Below are 12,881 nucleotides of genomic sequence, written 5' to 3' on the forward strand. Positions count from 1 at the left end.
AACAATGTCAGGGTCAATGAGAATGCAGTATTTTTCAACTATAAAAGTGAATTACTTATATGTAAACTTGTGTTTGGAATAATAGTAATTATTGTGTAGAAATCCTTTAAATTTATTTTTCCGAATCATTTGAATGATTAGTGAGTTTACTTGGTAATCGCTAAATTATCTGATCTAGGGAAGGAGGCCAAGTTGAACTATCAAAAATACGCGTTTATCTCACGAATTTTGTATTCTTGTGGATGACTCCATCCATAAGCATCAATAAATCCCAACAATTATCATTAGATATTTCAATATTTACACATTTTCTGTTAGAGCGAGTCTGCCAATTTCTAGTTTGATTTTCTCTATCAACTTTCCGGTAGTCGCGCCCTACTCAATCACACGAGCAGTCGCGAGTTGTATTTTGTACAACATCCAATTTTCCAAGTGTTATGTACTCTGTTTACTGTCAAAACATATTAATTAATTGTATAATTATATTTACCATCTTCTTGGATTATTTTACGCCTTTGAACATTTGGATGATTACCATTTCATAGCCCAATAAGGTACATCAAGCAAAGCCATCAATTCTGTGTTATTGGTCCGTTTACAGTCCCCGTATACAGTCCCAATCTTATGCACTGTCGCGACTAAATGACATCTAAAAACTGAACCATTGCTCGGTTGATACTGCAACTCAGTGGAGTGATGGGGGAAAGTTTTAGAATGCATAGGTGACTCATTCAATGACACTATCCCATTCAATAGTTTTGTGCAGCAAAAAACTGACACTGTTGTACTTTTTACAACAGCGCGACTGCCGGAAGGTTAAACTCCAGCAGATACCTTTATTCTATCAGATAAAACTCCAGCAGATACTTTAATTCTATCTACTTCTCCTAAACTGTAGAAAATCCCAAAATTCAAAATTATATTTCTTCATTGTATGAAGTAAATAAGAACTAAAAATTGAATTTGTATAGTTTTTTGTTGGTGGAGAGTTCCGTACGGGAATGTCCTACCTAGCCGTCAATGGGCTTCACAACTATATCAGCCGGGACCGACAGTTTAACATGCTCATCCAATAACACTTGTTTATGGAGAAGAATAATTTCATGAAATAATTCAAGATCACAGATTTGATTGAGTTGTAAGTCTCACCTGGATTGTCAGCCCTAAATCTGAAGACGACGTATCCGTTGTTGGGCACGGCAATGGTGTCCTTGGAGGGAGGCAGGTTGAACTGACGGTTGAGCAGACCTCTCCTGTCCAGGTCGAGTGCGTGCTTCAGGTTGATCTTCTTGACGTTGGTGTCCGGTGATCGGCCCATACCAATCACGTTGAAAGCGTAGCCGTGCAGATGGAACGGATGGCTCAGATTCGGTTGTTGTACTGAAAAATTCAATTTAATTAGTTTGATTCGGAATCAAACTTACAGCTGGAAAGAACACATTATTGGATGTGTGAATTTTGTGTGGCAATTATTCACTGTAATGAAAAACTTTTCAAAAGTGATGACTTTGATTTGATTTTGTGAACAGTAGATCATCGTGACCTAACATACGGACTTCTGATCGGAAACGGCCACCGTTATTACAAAATACTTGGCAACGGTAACATAACCTGAAAGGAAACATGTTTATTGATGAAGGAAAAGGGTAGGTTGGGAAGTCAGGCTTATACTTACAAATGGGAATATGCTGGTATTATTCAAAGTGTTTTGAAGATTTTCTATAATAAACAAAAACAATTCACATGCGTATATGCTTCACGATCAGTCACCGTAACTGCTCAGTGATCACAGAAAACGGAAATATTCAACGAAAACGTTACCTGCGCATGCAGATATGTATAGATGGCCTTGTCGTGTATCCAGCAGTGGGTTGCTTAGTAGAATTATTCATAATCAATCAGCTGACAAGTGAATTATTCATTGTATGTATTATTATCAGATGTCTGGAGCAATGGTTTACAAAACATCCCAAGGCTGGGCTGCTTTTCGTGGATTAGCGTGGGTCTACTTTGCGGCGGGCCTAAGAGCCCTATCCAATCGTACTGTTGAGATCACTTACCTTGGTACATTGGTTCGGACAAGTCATTTAATCTTGTTGGGAACAGCTTGAAGTCAGCTGACCGTTGAAAGCTACAAGATCACTTCCCGCTGGTTCGGAACCCATGTAATGCTGCAGGTTCCACTCATCTCACATCATCATCCTTCCCATTACTCACGCACAAGTGTCACCACAGATAAATGATGCATAATTAACGGTATCTTTCCTCTATGATGTCACCCAATGGCCTCACTGAAGTAGGTATGAAATTGATGGAAATTACTGAGATATTGCAATTATTCAAATGCTAATGAATTAATTATTATCATTAAACGAAAATCCAAATTAAATGCTGTAATTCACACCGAAGACTTCTGCACTGCAAATATTGACAACAGGGTAAACAGCTAGATGGAAATTCGATGAGCGCTACTATTCAAAAATTATTTGTCAGCCCGGGAACCGAACCCAGCACCTCCTAATTGCTGGTCAGGAATACTTACCCTTACCCTTTCCCGGGCTGACAAATAATTTTTGAATAGTAGCGCTCATCGAATTTCCATCTAGCTGTTTACCCTGTTGTCAATACTTGCAGTAGCAGAAGTCTTCGGGGTGAATTACAGCATTTAACTTGGATTTCCGTTAAATAATAATAAGATATGAAATTGTCCACCTAATGACTGGACCCTACGGAAGTAATATGTAAATATTTATGCTGATCCCACTTCTTTCAAAACTCGGAAAAGAAACAGACTTAGACTGAGGCCCGGTCGCACAAAAGCCGGTTAAATTTTAACCGTGATTAATTCTACGAGAACCAATCAGATGAGGTTTTTTATAAAAGACGGCTTCACTAATTGGTCCTCGTGGAATTAATCACAGTTGAAATTTAACTGGCTTTTTTGCAACCAGCACTAAGGCCCGCCGCAAAGGTAGACCCACGCTAATCCACGAAAAGCAACCCACGCCGTGGGATGTTTGTAAACCACTGCTATACAATTATTCATAATCAATCAGCTCATAATCAATCAGTGGATTATTCAGTGTATGTATTATTATCAATATCGGGGCACCGATCTTCGCTCGTTATTTTTATTTATTGATAAACAGATCACAATTCTCTAAAATGATCGTGTTTATATTTTACAGCTTATGAATGTCGGGGATGCGATATTTTGATTTTCTACAAAATCACTCGCTCACTTTTTACTATCCACAGACGACGAAAGTCTCAGCTGTGTCAGCCAAGCATGAATTATCCTTTTAATGTCGTTCAGCGAGTTTTCCCAAGGATGAGACCTAGTGCAATCGAATTTTTATATCATAAACCTACTATGTTCCAAATTTCGTGAAAATTGTTAAAGCCGTTTTCGAGATCCGTTGAACATAAATAACCAAATATAAAAATACAAAAATATAAACAGAAATTGCTCGCTTAATATAATAGGATTACGCAGATGTCTGGAGAAGCCTAGCAATGGTTTGCAAAACATGCCACGGCGTGGGTTGCTTTTCGTGGATTAGCGTGGTTCTACTTTGCGGCGGGCCTAAGCCTGTTGATCCTTCTCGAATTATTTACTGGATAAATGTTATTTGTATCATAAAATTTATAAATTAATGAATAATAATTTATCAATTCAGCAACAATTGAATTACTGTACCTTCATCGACTAGCACGACCTCGACGACGGCGTTGAGGGGAATGTCGACCTTGTGTGTGCACATGCAGTTGCGGCCGCAGTTGGCCGGCTTGTTGTCTCCGTTGCAGAATTGCTCTGGCGGGATGTTCTCCACCTGGCTGAGGGGTGGCGAAGGCGGGAACGTGAACGAGATCTCGTCCACCAAACTGATCACGTGGTCGCCGCCGCCTGGTGCCACTGTCAAAGCAAATAGAACACTACGTTTCAGGATGGAATAAATGAAGGAAGAATGTGTTGTAAAATGAAGACTAATGGAGAAAGTTGAGATTGGAAAAATGTTCTTGGACGGGAAATAGTGAGAGAGAACCAATTAAGTCAACTGCTGTTTGGAATTATAACATTCACAGTGTAGTGAAACTAAGAGTGAAGGAGTAAGTTGAGATAAGAACAATGTTTCCGAATGTGAAAAAGTAAAAGAGAAACATTAAGTAACGCTGTTTGGAATGTTTTGAATGTTTGAAAATAGAAAAACTTGAGAATAAAGAAAATTGGTAGAAGAGAAACAATGTTGAGGAGAATATACAGAGTGATTCATAATTATGGTAAAATATTTTAATACGTGATAGTAGAGGTAAAAATAAGAAAAAAAGTTCATACAAACATATATCCATAAACGCTTAATTAGCGAGCTATACAGGGTGAAAGATTTCGCCCGGAATTCAGTTCCTCTGGTGAAATACACCGATGCTGAATTGTTTGGGGACTAGTTTTTGAAAAACTTATGCTGGAAATATATGGAAAAATATCTGAAAAATTGAATAAAACTAGTCTAGAAGCTGTAGTGTGAGTAGTTTTTGAGAAAAAAGTTGAAATATGCAAAAAATCTAAGTAGAAAAACACAGACTTCTACGTTTGATGCCCAATAACTTTCTTTAATGATCAGTAAACAAATAATTTTTCGCAATGAAAATTATAGAGAATTTAATTCTGAAAAGAATTATGTAAGCTGTGTGAACTAAATTCAAATAAAAGTTGGATGAAATGTATTCTTATGTAGTACATTACACCACAAAAATTTGCTGTTTTATGAGGAGAGAACTAATAACTCATAGGTTGTAGCTGATTGCAAATAAAACATGGATTTTAATAACAGCTGATTCATTATGTTTTAAATAAGAAGATATTTAAAAGAAATTATCAACTAAAAATTATTTTCAGAAATATTTTAGCTCACTGTTGAACAAAAAAAAACAAACTGTAAGTTAGGCCTACTGTAACCGCGCTGTGTTTTTTGTTTAATCTATTAACCAGTTATTTGTAACCATTCCACTTTGCTTTTGTGTTAAGTGTTAACTTTTTAAAAAATGGCAGGTAATCTTAGACATTATTCATACTCCGAATTAGCTGACATGCATTTAATGTATGGAATGGGACACTACTGTAATAGTACTGAAGCAAGACGTTTGTATCAAGAGAACTTTCCTAACCTAGTATGTCTAAGTTCAAGGTTTTTTCCACTATTCATCAACGTCTGTCTGAAACAGATTCTTTGATATCCAAAGAGCACATTTATGCAGGCAGACCCCGATCTACTATGACTGTTGAGTTAGAAAAACAAGTTCTTAATGAAATTTATGAACATCCAGAGAAGAGCACAAGAGAATTGTCAGTGCAGTTTAATGTCAATCAATCTATTATTTGGAGGATACTAAAATAGCAACAATTACATCCATACCACCTCCAGAAAGTTCATACTCTATTGCCACGAGACTGTATTCCCCGTGCTGGTATTTGCCGATGGTTTTTAGTAAAACTTGTTTACCCAAACTTTTTAACAACCGTTTTATTTACCGACGAGGCACACTTTACAAGAACAGCTATCGTTAACGTCCACAACCAATATATTTGGGCAGCTGAGAATCCTCATGCCATCAATCCTAATCTTCCACAACATCAGTTTTCAGTAAACATTTGGGCAGAAATCACAGGAGATCATCTACTTCTGTTCGAGCTTCCTCCCAGGCTTAATGGCATAATCTACTAGTCTTTTGGTATAAGATTAATGTCATTTAGATATGCTACTTTCATATAAAAAAAACTTTTTACAAAAAACCGAATTTTATATTTGCAATCAGCTACAACCTATGAGTTATTAGTTCTCTCCTCATAAAACAGCAAATTTTTGTGGTGTAATGTACTACATAAGAATACATTTTATTCAACTTTTATTCGAATTTAGTTCACACAGCTTACATAATTCTTTTCAGAATTAAATTCTCTACAATTTTATTGCGAAAAATTATTTGTTTACTGGTCATTAAATAAAGTTATTGGGCATCAAACGTAGAATTCTGTGTTTTTCTAATTAGATTTTTTGCATATTTCAACTTTTTTCTCAAAAACTACTCACACTACAGCTTCCAGACTAGTTTTATTCAATTTTTCAGATATTATTCCATATATTTCCAGCATAAGTTTTTCAAAAACTAGTCCCCAAAGAATTCAGCATCGGTGTATTTCACCAGAGGAACTGAATTCCGGGCGAAATCTTTCACCCTGTATAGCTCGCTAATGAAGCGTTTATATGGATATATGTTTATATGAACTTTTTTTCTTATTTTTACCTCTACTATCACGTATTAAAATATTTTACCATAATTATGAATCACCCTGTATATCGATTTCTATATCTATAATTATCTATCTATCTATCTATCTATCTATTGAGGAGAATGGATGATTGAAAAAAGAATGAACGAAAATAAAAGAAAATAAATAGTTGAGGAATAGTTGGCAGATTTGAATAAAAACATTAAAAAGAATGAAAGAAGTAAAAAATAGTTTGGAAACAAACACATTCAAGAATTGAGAATAACAAAAAATTGAGAGATCAAGGATAGAATGCAAATTGGAATAATACACTTTCAAGAATAAGAACAAATCGGCTACAGGAGAATCTGATAGAATAGAAAAATCGTGAAAATACTGAAGGTTGAAATTAGAAAGATAAATATATAAAATACTAATTATAATAAATAGAAAGATTAAGGAAAGACTGCAAATTGATAATAATAAAAAACCTCAAATGGATCAAATTTAAGAGTTGGAAAATGAAAAAGTTAAGAGAAGGCTACGAATTGAAATGAAAAGGTTTTTAAAAAATTAAAAAAGTGAAGAACCTTCCAAACAATTCCAGGATAAAATATATGAAATTGGAAAAAAATCAAAGAAACACCACAACTTGGGGAGAAAACGTAGATAGGGAAGTGAATGGAACACTGCAAAGTCTAAAAGAAAATCTCAAATTTTGAAAGTAATAGAAGTGCTTTAGTTTTCATAGAATCAGTAAACCTCCAATTACCCAAAAATCTGTTGTACTGATGAGCCTGGAAGAGTTCTTCGGGACGGTAGAAGAGGAACCTGAATGGCAAGAAGATCTTGACGTCGGGTCTCTTCTGCAGGATTCCCTCGTCCACCTGCTTCGCGTTCTTCAGCTGGTTCACACAAACGGCGTCTGTTCGTGGCTTGTTGCAAATGGCGTCCAGTGGGTTCAAAACCTTAAGAAAACATGGATAGATTCATTCCTTAATATGAAATTTAATAACCTAAGTATTTAACTTAAGTAGCAAAAATTAAGTAAATAAATAAATTAAATTATTAAATTAAATAAAAAAAAATAATTAAATTAAATAATTCAACTATTAAATAATTTTTCTACCTAAGTTATTAACTTAAGTAGAAAAAATGGCTTATATAGGAAGAACTTACTTGATGGAATCTGATGGTATCAATGTGAATAAGTGCAAGTGCAAGCTTGGTTATACATGACTGATCAGAAACAAAATCTGGGAAGAACAATAGGAACACTTACACTAAACGGGAACGTAAAACAGGCGCGTTTCACTTGCATTCAGTGTTAGCTGCTACATACAAGTCACAACGTTTTTCAATGCGCTTTTCAAATTTTCTTTTTCAGCTCATGCATGATCCGATGTGCACTTGCACATATATACATCCAATGTGATCACACCCTAATCTATATAATTATATAAAAGCGAAATGGCACTCACTCACTGGCTGACTAACTGACTGACTGACTGACTCACTCACTCACTCACTCACTCACTCGCAGAACTAAAAATCTACCGGACCAAAAACGTTCAAATTTGGTAGGTATGCTCAGTTGGCCCTTTAGAGGCGCACTAAGAAATCTTTTGGCAATATTTTAACTCTAAGGGTGGTTTTTAAGGATTTAAAGTTCGTCTTTTAGCATGTATGTTCTTCTTATTCTCTTAATTTATAATTGAAAAGTGTCCATACCATATGTTAATATGGAACTATAATCTAGAGAGAGTACCTCTTCGAAACAGTTGTTAACTGGTAACTGAATTAATAATTTTGTCAGGTTGGCATTAAGTTGAGTTGACTTTGTTAGGTTGGCACCAAGTTGAAGATTGAAATGCATTTATCGCGGAAAAATTGATTGGGCACTGCTACTTTAATCAGAGCTATTCCTGGGAATATTATATTACTAGCCGTCAGGCTCGCTTCGCTCGCCATATCCGTTTAGCCAGACGTTTAGTCTGGACCTCCGTCTGGATCGTCCTAACATATATGATAAAAATGCTCAAATGAAAAATGCAGGCGAGCGAAGCGAGCCTGCTGATCTCATTCTTGGACGATCCAGTCGGGGGTCCAGGGGGCGGAGCACCCTGGCTAGACGGATATGGCGAGCGAAGCGAGCCTGACGGCTAGTGATAACGTAAATCTGCTATCTATCTAATGACTTATTATTATCATGTCGCATCCCCTAGGAATAAAAATTCAATAAATCATAGTTGCAATAAAAATTAACAATTTGAATAATAAATCAATTGTTCACCATGTTATGATCTATATTTCATAATAAAAGCAGTTTCATTCCAGTTTCAATAGTCAATAGTCATGGCAAAACTCATGAGTTCACGGTTCTATAGACAAGAATCAATAAATTTATTCAGACTCTAAAGAAAAAAGGTTAAAAATATTTCCATTCTCTCATTACCCATTTGTAGGAAAATTGTTTCAGATCCAGTCAAAACTCATGAGTTCACGGTTCTATAGACAAGAATCGATGAATTTATTTCGACTCAAAAGAAAAAAGGTTAACAATATTTCCATTCAACTCATTACCCATTTGTGGGAGAATTGTTTCAGGTCCAGTCAAAACTCATGAGTTCACGGTTCTATAGATAAGAGTCGATGAATTTATTCCGACTCAAAAGAAGAAAGTAACAATATTTTCATTCATCTCATTACACACTTGTGGGAGAATTGTTCTAAGTTCAGTCTATTATTACACTCCCGATGAAATTTCACTCTGCTTGTTTGAATGAATAGGAATATCGTCTTCGTTGTCATCTTAATCATCCTCAGATCAATATCATAATGTACATGGGAGAACATATGATAGGAACATATCATAATATCATTTCTGCAATGGGAGAATTTTAATATTAAAATGAATAATCAAATTAATTATGAATATTTTGACTGTCACTCACAACTCCCTGTGGTAGACCGACATCGTAAGTTGGCGCCTGAGAGGTTGGCTGGTAAGGTCCCCTAGCGTAACGCAGAATTGCCAGCTGTTGTACTCTCTTGTTGCCGCACTCTCCCAGACCTCTCGCCTGGATCCAGTAAGCACCTACTGGCTGCTCGGCGTTGATCACAAAGTCGTATCTTTCACCTGCAATTCAATTTGAATGAATCAGTTTTTGAATGACGAATTTTAATATGGTCGTGGATATTATTTGTGCGAATGAATTCCAATTTCGACTTAGAATTTCAATAGTTGTTTAAATGTTCTCACATCAATTTCATGTCTCCGTTAATAACATTCGCTGATTATAATATTTATTATAAAAATTGTCCAATCTATTCAAATAAAAACATATTGAGATAATTTAGATCTTATGTCTTGCGTCATCATTAATTATTACAAAATTATGTGGTATGAGGTGGACAAAATCCTCGAATTGATAGCACAAAGTTAGAGATGACTCGATGTCAACTACAAATCATCCAAACAAGAAGTCAGGAAAAAAACTCAAAATTAAGCCTAGAGCCTGAGCTTGAGCTTATTTGGACAACGTTCTCAAAAATTAGCATCGAGAATAAAGCCTGTTAATGCTGCTTAATTTGAGTTGATTCCTAATTCCAAACTGCATTAGTTCATTATGATCGATACATCCAAGAACATACAAGATACCTCATCGGTACAATTTGTCATTAGATTCTTTTATATTGCAATTTTAAAGCTGATAACACGTGGTTGTTCTAAAATTACACAAGTTTACATAAGTTCGGTTACGGGGCGTGTGGAAGTTGAAGGAAGCCAACTGGTCATGAATGAATTTTGTATTCCTAATTGTAAATTACGACTTTCTAGGCTAGTTGAATCGAAGAGCTGACAACAACGCAGCTGGTTGACTAATGTTATTCATATGCATAGCAGCGTCTTGATGCTGTGAAAAGGGTAAATCTGTCTAGGGATCAACTTGTGAGACCGCGACTGGAGGTTCTTAAATCTAAAGATTGGAGTTTTCGCATGTAACTGACCTGAGAACGAGATGATAGTGTTGACAACAACGGGATGAACGGGTTCACCGTCAGTGGCGATGAGAATGAGAGGATGGCCTTGGATGGTGAGTTGAGCAGGGCAGACTGATGCGAGCGAGTTGATTACTCTGAACCTGTAGCGGCGGCCTGGGGTGATTGTGAAGGTCTCCAGGGGTGTGTTTGTTCTGTAGCCGGTGTTGGGGTCCTGCAAATCAAAAAATACATTTATAATATAGAATTATAGTACCTTTTGTTAATTAATAAAATAATGGATTAATAATACAAAAAAGGGTACTAGAATTTTATAGATAAAAATAAGTAGCTCTGAATTCATACATTTCAAAAAAAATGCATTCCAATTTTCTTGTTCAAATTCATCCAGAATCCTTGAAAGACTCTTCCAGAAGAAATCAATGTCGATAAATATCCATCAGTTATTGAAACTGCTTATTTTTCATAAGAGAGGTATTTCCACATCTATTTATTGATTGATTCAATTCATATGCTATATACTCTGAACTTTCATCCGCTATATGCATTAGGCTATAACACGGAGTAAAAAAAACATATTACACATGAAAACATTAAACACATCCTGTTCCTTCTTTTGTGGCTATACTAAATCATATATGCAATATATTTAAAATAAATTGTCCCTAAATAAAACAATTTCATTTTTGTATTTTAAACTATCTAATAAGTTTTGTTAAGCAAATTTCTATACAAATTCCAATATCTAAAAATAAGCTAATTCCTACAAAAACTTGAAATTATTATTATTGTGATATTCAGCTTGAAGAATGTACAATAAATCATACATAGGCCTACTGTTTAACAGTTGAAGCATATTGAGGAAACATATACATTTTTCTATGTATAGTATTTATTGAAATTTTTAATGGAATAATAATATTAAGAATAATATAAATTATAATTTGTATTCTCATTCTATTATTTTATTAATTTCAAAGGGTACTATAATTCTAGTTTATAATACAATAAAGTAGCCCTGAATTCATACATTTTAATAAGTTTCAAATTTATATCATCAGCCCAATCTCATCGAAAAACAAGAATTTAATATTAAAATCACTCAATTCAATATTAAATATGTATTTAGCCTATTTACTCAATTTTATATTTAATTGAAATAGGCAGAGCAGTGTAATAGTGAAAATGTGTGTATACGATAATAGATTGGATATTTAATGTAATAATTATACAGTTACGATAATATACATATTTTTTCGAATATGTATTTCGAAGTTTTATTTGGAAGTTTTTAGTTATAGGTTGTTGGCTTAAAGTAGCAATAGACTAGATCGCAATACCAAGTAGAGAATATACTTCAATTATGAGATATGCTCCTGTGCAGACAAAGTTCATTCTTTAGCAAGCAGTATTGTATTCATTGACTGTACACGACGCATTTTTGTTGAATTCAATATTTCATTTGATTATTGTTATTCTATAATGTACCTGTCATTGAATAAATATTTTTTTATTTAAAATTACAATATACTATAATTATTATAATTTACCTGGAACTGTCCCTTTCCGTTGATGAGCAAATTCTCGGGGTCCTGACCAGTGTTGGCGGCAAGTCGTCCGGGGAATCGCTCCATGGCGTCCTCGTGCAGCCAATCAGAGAGCAGCATGACGTGGGTGGTCAGGTCATAGTCGTAGAGGTGGCTGTTGGGGTCAGCTGATGGAGGCTGACGCACCACGATGCTTCCGTAGATACCGTCGATCTTCTGAAGACCTGCAAAATTGTCAAACATCAGTCATCGATACATAATAATACCGTAATTATTATTATATTCTTATGGCTTTTATTAGTGGGGAGTTCCTGGCGGAAGTTCCACCTCGCCTGAATATATATCATTTAAGTCATCAATGGGCCTTACGATTGTCATACTTCGATACATAATACTCAGACACTGTGGAAGCAACACTATACAACCTACCTTTATCTCTCTACCTATTCGGTGCTACAGTTCATAATAAACTTTGGCCTCCATCACCAAGCCTCTCCACCAATCTCTATCCTTCACCCTAGCTTTCCATCCTTTCCCACCCATGATGCGCTGGCCTCCGTCACATCATCCAGCCATCACTTTACAATCACCGTCGAAAATCAACCACAATATATGATATTTGTATAAATATATTGTATAGGCCTTAAATGCAATGATAATTAAATAAATATTTGATTGTTTGATTGATGATCCTGTGAAATCACCACTCTTGATGCATTGAGCTAAAAAACAGTGCAGGTAGCACTGATTATAAGAGGAAGGCTCTAAGTTCTTAAACCATAAGAGATCTCTCAACTCAGAGTTGTGATTAGAATAGAGTTCTCTTCCTATAGGGGTCACGTATAAAGGAACGTGTTAGGCCGACCGTGGATACAATAAAACACTAAAGTTAACACTTGTCTCATCACTTGAGTCAGTCATGGCTATCAACATTGAAGTTGATCCCTTCAAACTGGAAAAAAATATATTTCATGATATCTTCTATGCAACCTATTTTGTGTTGTGTTTCTTTCTTTGTTATCGTATATGCTTTCATACTATAATTGTTATTCAATACAAATGTG

At 35.2% G+C, this 12,881-nt stretch overlaps 1 protein-coding gene across 1 annotated transcript in view; it reads right to left on the reverse strand.

Moving 5' to 3' along the window:
• The window catches only part of LOC111043379 (laccase-5), a 113,405-nt gene that overhangs the window by 2,589 nt on the left and 97,935 nt on the right, over positions 1–12,881 (reverse strand). Inside the window, exons 6-11 of the mRNA XM_022328310.2 lie at positions 11,821–12,041; positions 10,280–10,484; positions 9,223–9,407; positions 7,041–7,236; positions 3,701–3,916; positions 1,150–1,380 (exon numbers count right to left, since the gene is read on the reverse strand). Coding sequence (XP_022184002.2) covers positions 1,150–1,380; positions 3,701–3,916; positions 7,041–7,236; positions 9,223–9,407; positions 10,280–10,484; positions 11,821–12,041 — 1,254 coding nt within the window. The remainder of the gene's footprint in view (positions 1–1,149; positions 1,381–3,700; positions 3,917–7,040; positions 7,237–9,222; positions 9,408–10,279; positions 10,485–11,820; positions 12,042–12,881) is intronic.

Source organism: Nilaparvata lugens, chromosome 10 (genome assembly GCF_014356525.2).
Source record: "Nilaparvata lugens isolate BPH chromosome 10, ASM1435652v1, whole genome shotgun sequence".
NCBI classification, from domain to species: domain Eukaryota; kingdom Metazoa; phylum Arthropoda; class Insecta; order Hemiptera; family Delphacidae; genus Nilaparvata; species Nilaparvata lugens.